The sequence below is a fragment of the Peromyscus eremicus genome, chromosome 3 (genome assembly GCF_949786415.1).
Source record: "Peromyscus eremicus chromosome 3, PerEre_H2_v1, whole genome shotgun sequence".
Lineage (NCBI taxonomy): Eukaryota > Metazoa > Chordata > Mammalia > Rodentia > Cricetidae > Peromyscus > Peromyscus eremicus.
This window is the reverse complement of record NC_081418.1, coordinates 69,920,298-69,934,372: the sequence shown is the minus strand read 5'-3', so window position 1 is coordinate 69,934,372 and position 14,075 is coordinate 69,920,298. Positions and strand designations below refer to the sequence as shown.

Below are 14,075 nucleotides of genomic sequence, written 5' to 3'. Positions count from 1 at the left end.
AAGGGACCTTCATCAGCAAACAGCTGAGAGGTCTCCAGGCCACTTGATCTAAATGAGGCCTAAAAATATTACCCCACTTTACTACATAGAGATGTTTGTCTTATTAATAGAAAACAAAGAGCCAGATATAGAAGTGAAAGCCTGAGAGATCAGAGGAATAGGAACAGCCCCATGCTAACCTCACCTCACCAACTCCACAGCTTCCAAAAGCGAGTTACTTCCTGTCTGCCCACGCCTATATGCCTTGCTGTTCTGCCATCTGATTTGCTCTCTCTGTCTAGCCACATCACTTCCTCTTCCTGCCCAGCTCTGTCACTTCCTGTCTGTCTGTAGAGACCTCCAGACCTCCATGGTTAACTAGTGTTGGATTTTAAGGCGTATGCCACCGCGCTTGGCTCTGTTCCCAGTGTGGCCCTTGAACTCACATAGATACAGACAGACCCCTGCCTCCCAAGTGATAGAATTAAAGGCATGTGCTAACATTACATGACTTTCATGTTTACTTATAATGGCTGGCTTTTTCCTCTGATCTCCTGGCAAGCTTTATTTATTAGAGCACAAATAAAATATCACCAAACTTGTGTTTCTGTATTGTATTGGTTCCCAAGCTCAGCTTTATACACACCCTAAGCTGGCCTGAAGATCTCCATGAGCTCCCAGCAGGACTTTGTCGTGTTTCTTGCTGTCTCTGTCCATTCCTGTTTCTCCTCTCCATACCTTGTCCCCTCACCTCTTTTTACTTGCTTCCCAAACTCCAACTGAGGCTTCACACTTGACTTAGGAAGCACATATGTATTTATTTAAGCTTTGTTTTGTTTTGAGATGGGGTCTTGCTATGTAGTCTAGGCTAGCCCTAAACTAGTGGTAGTCTTCCTGCCTCAGCCTTCCTAGTGCCTGGATGACTGGAATGCACCACCACACCTGGCTACGTAGCAAATTTTAATCTACACATAAAAGTCATACATCTTTATTGGTTACCACGTGATGTTTTGATACATTTGTACACTGTGTGATGTTTAAATATCAGCGTGATGTTCAAACTCAGATGAGCACGTTATGTCTTATAAACATTTATTTCTTTGTGGTAAAAATGTTCAAAACAGTTTTTCTATCTTTTTTGCAATGTACTGAACATTATTGTTACTTATTGACACGATACTGTGCATACACATGGAACTTCTTCCTTATTATAACTTAGTGCCTGCAGGGCTAAATTTGGGGACTAAACCTTGCCTCATTCTCGCCCCCCCTCCCCCGCCACTTCCTCTCTCCAGGCTACTGCTCTATTCCACAGTGGTCCCCATCTTTATCAGAAAGAAGTGCTCATAGTCGTCAAACCCAGTCACCTACATCCCTTTGGGGTGTCGGCTAGGATGGGGGTCAGCTTTCCAGATCCTGCTTGGCATTTCACTAAGGTCTTTTGGGGCTCAGCCTCTGTCATCTCACCTTTCCTGTCTCTGTGATCTCCACCCCATCCCACCCAGGGAAGCCTGACTCTCTCCTTTCACTTCTACATTGTCCATCCTGGCTTTGTACCAAGAAGTTCCTCATCAATGACTGAATGTTGAGTCTTTAGTAATGACTCAGATTTGAGAGAACTGCAATTAGTAAAAGATCAGAGAGGAATCTAACAACAGAAAGAAGGTTTTCTTTTCTTCTGTTTCTACATGGCAGGCCTGGTTGAGCATGACTTTGTATGCTGGACTGGAAAGGGGTGCAGTTTCCTTATGCTCCGTGGGTTCAAGGTTAGCCTGTTGGCTTGTTAGTCGCCCCCCCCCCTTAATTAACTGAGAACCTAGCTGTTCACCCACTGACTGGGCCTTGGTCCTTCAGATCCAGTGCTATAGCCATAAATACTCCTAAGATGGTCCCAGAATTCTGGCCATGTATTGTCTCAACACAAAGGTCTTAGGCTCAGGGTTCTGCAAGAAGCGACAGGTCAGCTTCCGGCCGAGTTTTGTGAAAAGGCCACAGTGGGGACAGCTGTGGTAGGGAAAGATTGTACAACACCCCACTGGGATGCTCCCAGGCACAACCAGGTATCCAAGGCTTCCAGCTAGGAACCAGGAACAGGGTGGGACAGATGCAGTGCCCAAGGAGACGCAGCTGCCAACCACAAGGAGGGAAGTCCCCTTCCTTTGGCAGAAATATGAGTTCCTTGCCTGTCCCAGGGAAGCAGCTGACATTGTCATCAGGAGAAAAGTGACACCTTTTTAAAAATGAGGGTAGCAAAAATAGAGATCCAGGAAGGACGCCGCACTCAGAGCATCCTCTGAGTCATTTTCTGGATGCTGTTTCTCAGATTAGTTTAGTTTTCCTGTTATTTCTGTGAGTCCCTGTTATTGTCTACAAATTAGTGCATAATGAATTCCAGAGGACAACGTCGGTGTGCAGTGGGAATACTGCAGGGGAAACAGCAAGCTTCATGCCTGGCATGGGCAGTGCACTGGCGCCAATAGACGACAACGTCTCTGGTGGCTGCTGTTAGGGGAACGCAAGGCCTGTGCTCAACCCCCTCGCTCCTTTGGCTGAGCCAGAATTTAAAGCTCAGGTTCTGGGGTACAGAGGTTGAAAGTATGACCTCTTGAATTAGTCAGGACTGGGTGGCCAGAGCACTTACCCACATTTCCTGGCAGCACAGAGCATCTGCTGTCTCAGTTCACAGTGAGAATCAGAACAGCTAGCTGCCTGACCTGGGTCTCGGGGCAAAAGAAGTAACAGCCAGCTGATTAGAGAAACACCGGACTCACAATAAATATCACTTTTATTGTTATATCCTGTGACTATTATTACCATTATCACTTTGGTGATACCAGTTGCCACCAGTACTGAGCCAAATAAATAACAGTTTGTGGGCTTTAAAGGAAATAGAGGGAAATTGCAAATCCAAAGGATCCAATCACCAGGCAAGAATGTAGATTAATGGCTGTTGGATAAGGAAATGACTATTGTAAAATTGGGATTTGTCACACTTGAGGAGATCAAGAGACCTCTGAGGCCAGCTTCATTGGAAAGAGACTTTGACCTTATCTTCTAGGAACACAAGTAATTTGAAGTGTTCAGAGGTAGCCCCGCCCCTTTCCTGAGGTCCACCCCTCGCTCACCTGGCAGAGGACAAGGTGCAAATCCTGGTTTATTTGGTGCTTATAAAAGAGTAGAGATACCATGAGGCACGGGGGCGGGGGAGGGGCAGCAGATGAAGAGGTTTTCACTCAGGAACCTGCAGGTTGGACCCTCCACAGCCATACCGCAGGGAATCAATGTGACACAGGATTAGGCTATCAATCCCTGCCCCCAGACATGAGAAAATGCTCTGACACTCATGGAACAAGGCGTTTTCTCTGTCACTGGAGGCAGATGTTCTACAGTGTCCTGAGAATCTACTGGACAGCTTGTCTTGGGAGTGAAGGTGGAGTCAGGGGCCCCCTAATCTGTCACGGGCAGCCAGGTGTACTCCCTCTTCTGGGTGTCCGAACTTCCTCAGTAGTGGAGTATGTGTGGGAGAGGGGAGGGAGTCCAGACTCCCTGTGGCTCATCAGAATCATCTAGGAGTTTCAAAAGAATGACAGCCCCCTCTTGGGTACCCTACCCATCCAGGATCTGCACGGTCCAGATCAGCACTCCACAAGCGCTCCACATCTATCCTAGCACAGCTTGCCAGTGGTCTTGAACTTGGGAATGAAGAACTGGAGGTCAGGGTACAGGGATTCTGTTCCAGGTCTGCAATTCCTGGTTGTTTAACTTGGTATAAGGCATTTATTCTCCCTGGGGTTCTGATCTCATTCAAATAAAGAAGGTCAACCTAATTGATGTGTAGGGCTATGTCTTAGTTCTACAAGACATCCTGAACCAGAGCCACCCTGCCAGACATCACCTTGTTCCTGACCCGTGGACAGTATGAGGGATGATGTTATCACCAAGTCTTAAAAAACTATTAAGGTTTGGAAAGACTCTGCGCAGTCTTGGATAACTAACACCTTGTTCCTTTAGGCTGAGCTATAGTATCTTGTGACAATTGGTATCTACTCACTAAACCGTGGGACTGGAACCTCGGCAGTGGTGACTACTGCATAGGTTGGGTGTGCCAGTGTGCATGCTCGCTTGTTTTGCATCTCAGCTCTAATTTACTATGGCCCAAGACAACAGCTTTAGGCATCTTTGCTATTGGGTGGGTAGGCCAGTAGAGGGCGCTGGCACTGCGGCACAAAGTAGCCTTCCTTTTTCTGTTCCCTGTTCTGTGTTTTGCTTTTTCTTGGTCTTGCTGCGCAGTTCCGTGATGCTCTACCTTAGCTGGTCCCTAGGACCGTGAGACCCTTTGCCTAGGTGACCATCCAGCTGTTGCTAGCTTATGGCCAGGCAACTCAGGGAACTTAGCTCCAAAGGATTGTTCCCAGGCCTTCTTCGAGGTTTGAAGCACAGCTTTGGGGAGTGTCCACACCTCTCCTTATGGGATTTACCCTCAATAAGCTCTTTTCCCTCTAGTCCAGTGTCCTTTTTACACACGTTGTGTCTGTGTTTTTTATACTGTCTTTCCTGTTCCCTGGAAGACACTGGAAGCGTACTGACATGCTGGTCTTGGGTCAGCTCTCTGGACTTCTGTCCCACTCTACCTGATGCTCTCTGCCCCCCCCCCCCCCCCCCCCCCGTGGCTGTAGCTGAACTGCATCTTGGAGCAGGATTACAGGACAGTGTTTCTGGTTAAACCGAGCAACTGGTCAGTTACACAGGGAAATGACTATGTGGTTCCTGTCTTATGATTGGACCCTGAGTGGTATCGCCACTCATTCTCTCTCCCAAGGAAACGAGAATATTCTGGAAAGACCTCAGGGGCTGGATCAGCCAGCATGTCACTCACTCTCATTCTTAGCACAACAATATGCTTTCCTTCTTCAGGCACTTGGCCAAATTGTCCAAACTGCAGCTTGCGGGCTTACCTTGACCTTGGTTATGGAACCAACAGGGATTCACCAGTGTGTACCTAAAGGTACAATGTGATTGGGCAACTTCACATCAGGTGATCTTCCTTTGATCCGATCAGCCAAGGGTCAAGTGGCAGAAGTATGGCCAATAGGGCTTTTCTATGAGTATAGGGGTCGTTCCTGTGAAAGGCACATGGGTCAACAGATTTCTCAAACTACGTCTATTGCAGGTGTTTACCAAGCCACCCGCAAAGCAACAGGTGTTAGAAGTCAAAAACTACTGTCTTCATATTTTCTTTTCGATAATCTTGAGGCATCAAAGATCTGAAATAACAAAACCATGAGAAACAAAACAAAGTAGCTAAAAATGATAAGTTATAGATCACTCTATTCCTAAGTATATTTGAACTCTATAGAAAACTTTTTGTGCTCAGTTACCTTTTTGGGGAAATGAAAATCCTACACAGAGGTGGAAGATATTAACTTTTCCAATCATTTTCGTCTTATCTTGAAGCAGAAATAAGACCAGATCCCCACATCTACACTGCCTCTCATTCCTTCTAAGCCAGCCTGAGAGCCTGAGAAGCCTCCCCCACCTCCTGGGATGGTTAGGGAAGAGCCAGCAGAGCAGTCTAGGGGGCTTGAAGCTAGTTGCTTGATGAGATAAGTCAAAGCTTGAGAAGAGCCCAGTGGAGTTTGGAAGTGATATAAGGAGACCAGAAAAGAAATGAAAAAGTTAATTTTCCCAATGAATGATCATAGTAAAGGATGCTCTAATGTGTGTCAACATGAAGCGAGATGAGCAGCATTCCCTGGGAACACACAGATAGCTTAGCAAGCTGTTCACATGTGTTGGAACAATGTGTGTAGAATTAAAATGGTACTGCATAGCTGTTTACTGATTCTGGTTACCAAACTAATTGCTTTAAATAAAATTCGTTTCCTTGATTAACACAGTGTGGCAGCTGAAGCGTCATAAGAGCAGATATCTGTGGGGCAGAGTGGGAGTCCATTCAAATCTACTTTGGGGAATTTAAAGACGTTTACTTCGGATACGAATGACTTCGACTGAGAGAGAACGTGTTACTGAAAGCAAGCAAACCATCAGTTGTTACATACAGAAGTACAGAGAAGGACTCCTTGCCTTACAGAGCACACTTCCATTTTTAGCCTGGCTTAAAGTCTGTCAGTGGTTTGGCTGTTACATCCTTTTACCTAGTATGGTGTTTCTTAGGGGCATGGAGGAAAGGGTTGGCTAGAAGTATGTATGCAGATTGGGTACTAGCAGAAATGCTGCCCTCTCATGCCATAAGCTGCCTAAATTCCCTAGAGCAACTGCAGTAGGATCTTCTAAGTAGAGTATAACCACTGGAATGGTTAGATTTCTGTCAACCTGACACAAAATAGTCACCTTGGAAGAGGGAATAGCCACTTACGAATTGTATCCATCAGATTGGACTGTGGAGTATATTCTTAGCTAATGATTGATATGGGCAGGCCCAGCCCACTTTGGTGGTGCCGTCTCTAGTCAGGTGATCTTGAGAGGTATAAGAAAGCAGGCTGAGCAAGCCAATAAGCAGCATTTCTTCACTGTCATTGATTCAGTTCAGTTCCTTCCTTGAGTTCTTGTTCTGATTTCCCTTAATGACGGACTGTGAACTGTAAGATGAAATAAACATTTTCCGACTCAAGTTGCTTATGGTCATGGTGTTTATAATAGCAGCAGAAAGACAGCCAGAACAACCACACTGATTGGAATTGGTGCCTTTAGTCCCTGCTCCCAATGTATTGACTCTCCGTTTCAGCAATGTGTGCAAGATACAAATAGAAAGTTACATAGACTCTGTCTTGTTGTCTGCCTATGTATGTAAAGTTTGGGGTCTGGTCTGATTGGAGACAGGACCAATTCTAGGAGCATAGCTGATGTGTCTCCATTAGGAAAATGATGGGCCAGATCAGGACCAGTTTAGAGCTCATACATTTTACTTCCTTCAAATGACAATCCATGAAGGCACAGGATCATTTTTCTTTGCCAGTCATTGATAGTAAGCAGTGGAATGCGCTAGTGTAAAAAGAAAAAGTGCTTCCTCCAGGTTGGCTGTTCATTATGCGAGAAATGTCTAGGAAGGAGTAGCCAAGTTTGTGAACGGCCACCAGGGGTCACTAGAGGAATTGAGAGGGCAGCTGATAAAATGGGCCTCTTTCTTTCCAGCTTTTTTCTCTCTTTCCATTTTCTTTCCCTTTTCTCTTTCCCTCCCTCCCTCTTTCTCTCCCTCTCTCCCTCCTCCCCTCCTTCCCTCCCTCATCTTGACAGGGTCTCTCTGTGTAGCCCAGGCCAACATAAACTCTTCATCTCTTGTCTCACTTCCCTAGCAGCGGGATTGCAGGTACATCTCAACACCCAGAGGCCATGGTTCTTTCTTGTTTACCAGCGAAGGGCTCATCCTCTTGGGCCCCATCTTTCCCGTGTCGGTCATCTTCTTTTGCTATCTATGTATCCCACAGATCCAGGAGTCCTTTGTTCCTTCCCATTCCCTTACCCCTCCCTTCCTGCAGCCGCTCTTGTGATAGTTAGTACTCAGACCCATGATTCATTCATAGGTGCTTCCTTTTTCATCAAACAGATAACCCTTGGCCAGTGGGATTGCTCATTTATGAGGTCCAACACATTTGAATGATCCCCTCAAAAGCCGCTTGGAGTCCTCAATCTCATGTTCCTCTGCCCATCTGTCACATATATGTAGTGACACTTAGCTGTCTTCCCACCCATCAGAAAAACCAATCAGAACTGACGTTTTAGGAAGACACACCAGACACCGCCTGAAGTGCATATGCTTAACAACCTGTGTTTCCAGGCAGAGGGCACACAGACACAGAGACATGAAGGCATTTGTCCTAGGACACACAGCTGTAAAAGAGCATAGTTGGAACTCCAGTCCTGGCAGTGTGACTCTGGTATCCACACTCTTTACCAGTGTGCATTTTTCTTTTCTTTTTCTTTCTTTCTTTCTTTCTTTCTTTCTTTCTTTCTTTCTTTCTTTCTTTCTTTCTTTCTTTTTCCCTTCCTTCCTTCCTTCCTTCCTTCCTTCCTTCCTTCCTTCCTTCCTTCTTTAATGGCCACAAGTAGGAGCTAACCCACAGCTTGGAAGAGCAGCCTGGGAGAAGACAGTGTGTGTATTAGATTAACTCTGTGGGGTGCAGGCTGCACAGAGTGCTCACTGCTGTGGAGAGATGTCCACAACCTGTGGTCCAGCGACCACAGAAACAAGATCTTGTCTCTTAACTATGTCGACAGCGTAGGGAATGTCCATCCATAAGATGACCATACATGTGGCACATGAATTGAGAAGAGTCCCCAGACGTCTCCATGATCAACTTTAGGGAGTAAGACTGTGGGATGGCAATGGGGTTTTTGAAACTGATCTCTAAAAATCCCTAGGTAAGAATATATACTCTAGTGCTGAGAGATGGTTCAGCATCTGAACCATCACCACCAAACCTAAGGATGTGAGTTTGCCCCCGAGACCCACATTGCAGGAGAGAACCAGCTACCGAGATTTGTTCACTGACCTCCACGAGTGTGCCGTGTAAATAAATTAATTGATAATTAATAAATGTACTAAGATTTCAAAAGAAGTATTCTACTTGAAATATAAAATGTGTTGAGGAAAATGACTTCAAAGCTTTCAGGGGAAGAACTAAATGTCTTGAATCATAACTTTAATGAGATTAATATTTTTAAAGTTCTGAATTCCGTCCCACCTATAGTGAAGTAGCAGACATTTCTTATTTCATTGGCCCCCCAAGTTTGCAGTGTGGTTTCCTTCAGGATGCCATCGCCAACTTCTCCTCTTTTCTAGAAGGGCCTCACCTCACAGTTGGTAGATATGTCCCAGGGGATTCTCTGTGAGAACTTCAGGTCACTAGTGTGGCCACAGTGCTTGTTGTCTGTCACGGTTATGATGCTTTTTCATCACAGAAGCATGCTGGGCTGTAAACGACTCTTGGGTACATAGCATTAAACAGCACCTTCACATCCCAGCATGTGATTGAGGCATGGCACAAATGCACAGGCTGGTTGGCATACGGTAGGGTTTCTTTAAAAACAGGCTGCTTGGAGGGCTGCTGAGCATGGAGGAGGCAGGTCAGCTGAGGCTGGAGGCCTGCTAGTTCTTGGTATTCTAGCATCTCAGGAATGCAGGTGCCGTGCTTCACGGCCCCAGGAGAACCCTGTTTGGCACATTGTTGTTTGACTTGTCCTGTAGTGTGGCCTCTCAGGACCAGGCTATTTTTCTGAGAGTCTAGAGATAACCTTAACCCTGCCAGGTCACAGGAAGGTGGAGGAGAAGAGAGGTCTGGAGACTAGTTACCTAGGAGACTAAAAAAGCAGGATCCCTGTCACCTTATAGGTCCCCAGTCCTGTTTGTATGTAAGAAACTTCTGGAAAAAGCTGAGGGTGCCACCCTGCTCCACACCAGGGCATTGCAATCTCTGTGGCTTGAACCAAGGCAGAAGTCATTTTTTAAAGAGATTTCCACATTATTTTAATATACAAGCAAGCTTGAGGACCACTGGTGTACATGAACCCAGTGAGGGCCTAAGGGTTGAGTATCCTGAAGTCAGTGTACCCCAGCACCTCAAACTCCCAGGAGGCTGGGAAGCATGGAGATGGCTTCCTTCCTGTTTCCCTGGTTTTCCTACCCCTTGTTGTGTGGGGTTTACTCCCACTACTGGGTGAATGAAAGTATAGAGGAGTGGGGGGTCCTGGTGAGTGGTAGCGGCTCTGAGAGGACGGAAGTCACATGTCTAAGCTAAGCACACACTGGCTCCAGAAGATTGGGGCAGGGTGTAGCAGAGTTTCTCGGCAGAGCATTTAGGGACGCTTGTACTGCCGCCATGGGGCAGGTGAGGAAGCTGAGGCTGGAAGAAGCAGAGGGCCAGGTCACCACAGCTACTCTGTGTCAAGCAGAGTGGGAGCCTCCTGGTTCCAGGCCTCCCTCACAGCAGCTCTGACACACTGCTTTCATTTTTGGTTTTCTGCTGTGACTTGACAGAGAAACACCTGCCTCCCCCCGCCGAGTCCCCCACAACCTGATTTTTTTTGTGTGTGGCATGTCAGCACTTGAGGCAGGAAGATAAAGGAGTAAAAAGTAGACCTGGGATGATAGGGACCAAAGGACTAAAGAAAAGCCACCAAGCAGAGCACTCTCCTGTTCTTCTTTTTGTAGATGCATTGAGGGCAGCTCGCCTCTAAATCCCCAGTGTTCATCCTTTGCAGCAGTAGGTAGCGTTTGCAAACACACGTCACAGCCACTTGCCAGGTTTTATGGGACGCGAGTCATCCTCCCGCCAACTACACATTGTAGATCATGGCGCCGGCGCTCATTTTACAGGTGTGGAAAGTGAAGCCCACATTGCTTAGGCATCTCACCTGAAGTCACCTAGCTGGGGACAAACGGAGCCTGGGCTTGTGTGGAGAGCTGAGTGCAGGTATTTGTCACTCACCCATGGTTGACTGTGGCTGTAGGCCTGCTGACCAAAAGCCTGGCCTGACTGTGGGCATCAGCACTTTCCACACTCTCCCCTCAGTTACAGCCGTCGTTCACATTTGTCGTGTCTGAGTGCTCCCGGGGCGTTAGCTATGTCACTCTGTGTCCTGACAGTTGAGAATAATGCATCTGGAGGTAGCCCCTCATGAAAAGGCCACTCTGCAGACAACGGCTGTTCCCAAGAGCACTCTCAGAGGAGGGCCAGAACATGTGAGGGAACCTATGTCAGATCTCAGATGACAGGAAGGCCGTGTCCCCATGTATCTTCCTCCAGATGCTTGACTTCGGCTCCCAGTGACACCCTCATAAGTTAGTCTAGCCTCCCAAGACTAACCTCCTTGCAGTGCCCTGAGGAGGAGTCCGGCAATGTCTGTACTCCCACTACAGCCTCCTCGCAGTGTCCTGAGGAGGAGTCCGGCAATGTCTGTACTTGTGTGAGGGACTGAGCCAACGAGGAAGGGGCAGGAGTTGTTTGGCTCCCTTACTGTGTTTGGAGGAGAGACCATGCAGATCGCAAGATGCTGCCAACTGCAGAAAAACACACCAGCATTTGGGGCACGGGTAAATCCCAAAGAGGAAAAGGGGACCAACTTTTCTTTATAGGAGAGTGGGACCTTTGGGGCTAGAGGCGTTCTAGAATGTTGTCAGGGACGTGGAAGACAGAGGCTTCATGCTCTTGGGTGTACTCGGCAACCTTGGTGCGTTTCTGCTCACTGGTTTCTCCGTTCCCTCCAGATACAGCCTGAGAATGCCCCAGTAGTCCTCTGGCTTCAGGGCGGGCCTGGAGGTTCATCCATGTTTGGACTCTTTGTAGAACATGGGCCTTATGTTATCACAAGCAACTTGACTGGTAAGTGATGCTCCGACTACTTTAGCCATGGGCCTTCTCCCAGCCAGTATCTACTCTAAAACAAATTTAGAATAAACACAGAGCCACTGGGAGTTGCTTAATAGTTCCAGTTTAGAGAAACACAACTTTGTGGCAACTTCTGTCCAGAAGGAGGAGCCCCAGGGTGAGTGTCCTGCCTGGCTTACTTTCTCCTGCAAATGTGGGTGAAAGTGTCTAAGCTGTTTTCTGCAAGCCGGCTGCTGACTCAAGCATTCTTGGCTTACAAAAACAGTTGGTATTTATTACTATTTGGGTGAGTCCTCTTGCACAGGCCTAATGGTGGAATTATATCCCTCATTACCCCCGGGGATAGAATGCTTTATGAGTCCATCACTTAACTGAGCCGATGCCTTGAGAGCAAGATGCTGTGGGTGAGGCTGAGGTGGAGGAAGGGCTGGAGAAAGAACCTCTGACTGTGTCAGGGCGGACTCCATCTCTGTCTCACTGGGGAGGTCGTTCGCTTTCCCTGGGTCAGCATTCAGAGTGTGGATTTGTTTGTGACTCACTGTAAAAGCTTTTGGGCCAGCGTTGGTGGGGTTGATGTTTTCTTCAGCACTGGGGAAGAGGAAAAGGATCCAAGAGCCTGGGTGGAGGGTGGAGGAGCCCTCTACAGGATAGGATAGACAGGCGTTTTCAAGTTAGTTCTCCTGACGTTTCATTGTCACGGCTGCATTCTTAGCTATAGATACTGCTATGGTGGGAAAAAGTACAGAAGAGAAGAAAAGGGGTGATGGGCACTGCTCTTCCAGAGTACACCCTATACCCTATACCCAGGCTCTTGGATCCTTTTCCTCCTCCCCAGTGCTGAAGAAAACATCAACCCCACCAAAGCTGGCACAACACAGTGAATCACAAATTCACACTCTGAATGCTGACCCAGGGAAAGTGAACGACCTCCCCAGTGAGACAGATGGAGTCCTCCCTGACACAGTCAGAGGTTCTTGACTGTGGTACAATGGCAGAGGGGAGGCCCGGGATGGTGAGATGAAGCAGGTGTGCTGGGGTCCGGAGCACCTGCCTTGGATGTTTTATTAAAACTCAACCCTTTCTTCTGTTTTGGCAGTTCTTGCCAGAGACTTCACTTGGACCACTACCCTTTCCATGCTTTACATTGACAATCCGGTGAGAACCAGGGGACACTGGGAAACATCAGTGGCTGGCATCATGCCCTTTTCAACAGTAGGCCACATACACAATGATGCTCCTGTAAGGCTATTAAGAAGCTGAGATGCTGCTGTTAATTGTGTTTTCCTCTACCTCTTCAATCATCACACATGTGTAGATCCACAAATACCTGCCACTGTGCTCAAGTTTCTTGCCGTATCCAGTAGAATAACATGTTATTGTGTACGTGCCTCCACCAGGTGATGGACTATGCCTTCTAGGTTTGTGTGAGTCCTCACTGTGATGGACTTACAAGAACAAATGCTTAAGTTGTCCTGACCATTAATAAATATATTACTGTACATTTTCTAAAATATAGATACACTTTTTTCCTTTTCAGATTAGAATTTAATTTATAAAGTGAGCAGCCAGGCATGGTGGAGCACACCTATAATCCCAGTATTTGGAGGCTGGGGCTGTAGGATAGTGAGTTCAAGACCAGCCTAAGCTACATCACAAGCTATAGGCTAGCCTAGTCTACATTGTGGGACCCTTCCCATCTCAAACAGCATTGAATGCCACCACTTGGATAAGGGGTGGGTAGCCTTTCACTGATGGTGTGGGTTTCCTGATTCATGGCTTGTTGCTTCATAATGGATTCCCTGTCTTTCATGTAGACTTCTAGATACAAAGAACCAAACTTGGTGTACTTCCCTTTCCAAGGGAAGCAGAATGGCTCAGTGATACATGGAGTGATACAGAGATCTGGAGTTAGAGGTGTGGTTTTTAGAAGCAGTGAGGTCATCTCCCAGTGTGGGGTCTAGTTGAATGTCCCCAGGGAACTTTCATCTTCATGCTTATCTTCATTTCCTCCCCCCTCAGGTGGGCACAGGGTTCAGCTTCACTGATGATCTCCGGGGATATGCCAACAGTGAGAGCGATATAGCCCAAAATTTGTACAGGTATGACATGCATCTATGGCCATAAGAAAAGTCTCCTAATGGTAGAGTCACTACCAATCGGTCCTCATTTGCCCAACTTCTAAAACTTTGCAGAACATTTCTGCATGAGTATACGTGCACATACACAGTTTCTTCTGCTCTTTCTTATCTTGTCATTGGTTATTGTTTGTATGACCAGCAGACAAAGTAAACAGAGCTAAATTATAAATGTAAGTTTCATAGCAGTATCCTACAAGACACAATAGAGACTCAACACACATTTTCAACCAAAGATTCCTTTTCAAGCCATCCACCCAGATGGCTTAGAAGTTTCCAGTTGTCTCTAAGATTCTATTTAACTTTGTGCTTGCCAGGAGATAACATCTTTTCCAGGCATTTGTCTTCTTTCCCATAATTGCTCCTTCTGTGGCTCTAGATGTATAGTTCACTCTGGAGCTTTGTCATGACTTTTCCAGACTGAAAATGGTCTTTCTCCTTCTCCTTCATCTTACAAAATTTTTCTTTCACTTTAAAAAAAAAATGGAGGAAGGAATGTAAAGTTGTGATCTTGGTTAAAGTATATACACATAAATTTTCTTGCATTCTTTACATCTATTTTTAGTACATTTTTAAAAACTAAGTTGACCTTTCTAATTTGGTCAGATTTTTCCAG

At 46.5% G+C, this 14,075-nt stretch overlaps 1 protein-coding gene across 3 annotated transcripts in view; it reads left to right on the top strand.

The window, feature by feature from the left end:
* The window catches only part of Cpvl (carboxypeptidase vitellogenic like), a 109,075-nt gene that overhangs the window by 13,804 nt on the left and 81,196 nt on the right, over window positions 1-14,075 (top strand). For all 3 annotated transcript variants that reach the window (XM_059257864.1, XM_059257865.1, XM_059257863.1), the window contains exons 4-6: window positions 11,204-11,318; window positions 12,421-12,479; window positions 13,344-13,423. In XM_059257864.1, coding sequence (XP_059113847.1) covers window positions 11,204-11,318; window positions 12,421-12,479; window positions 13,344-13,423 — 254 coding nt within the window. The remainder of the gene's footprint in view (window positions 1-11,203; window positions 11,319-12,420; window positions 12,480-13,343; window positions 13,424-14,075) is intronic.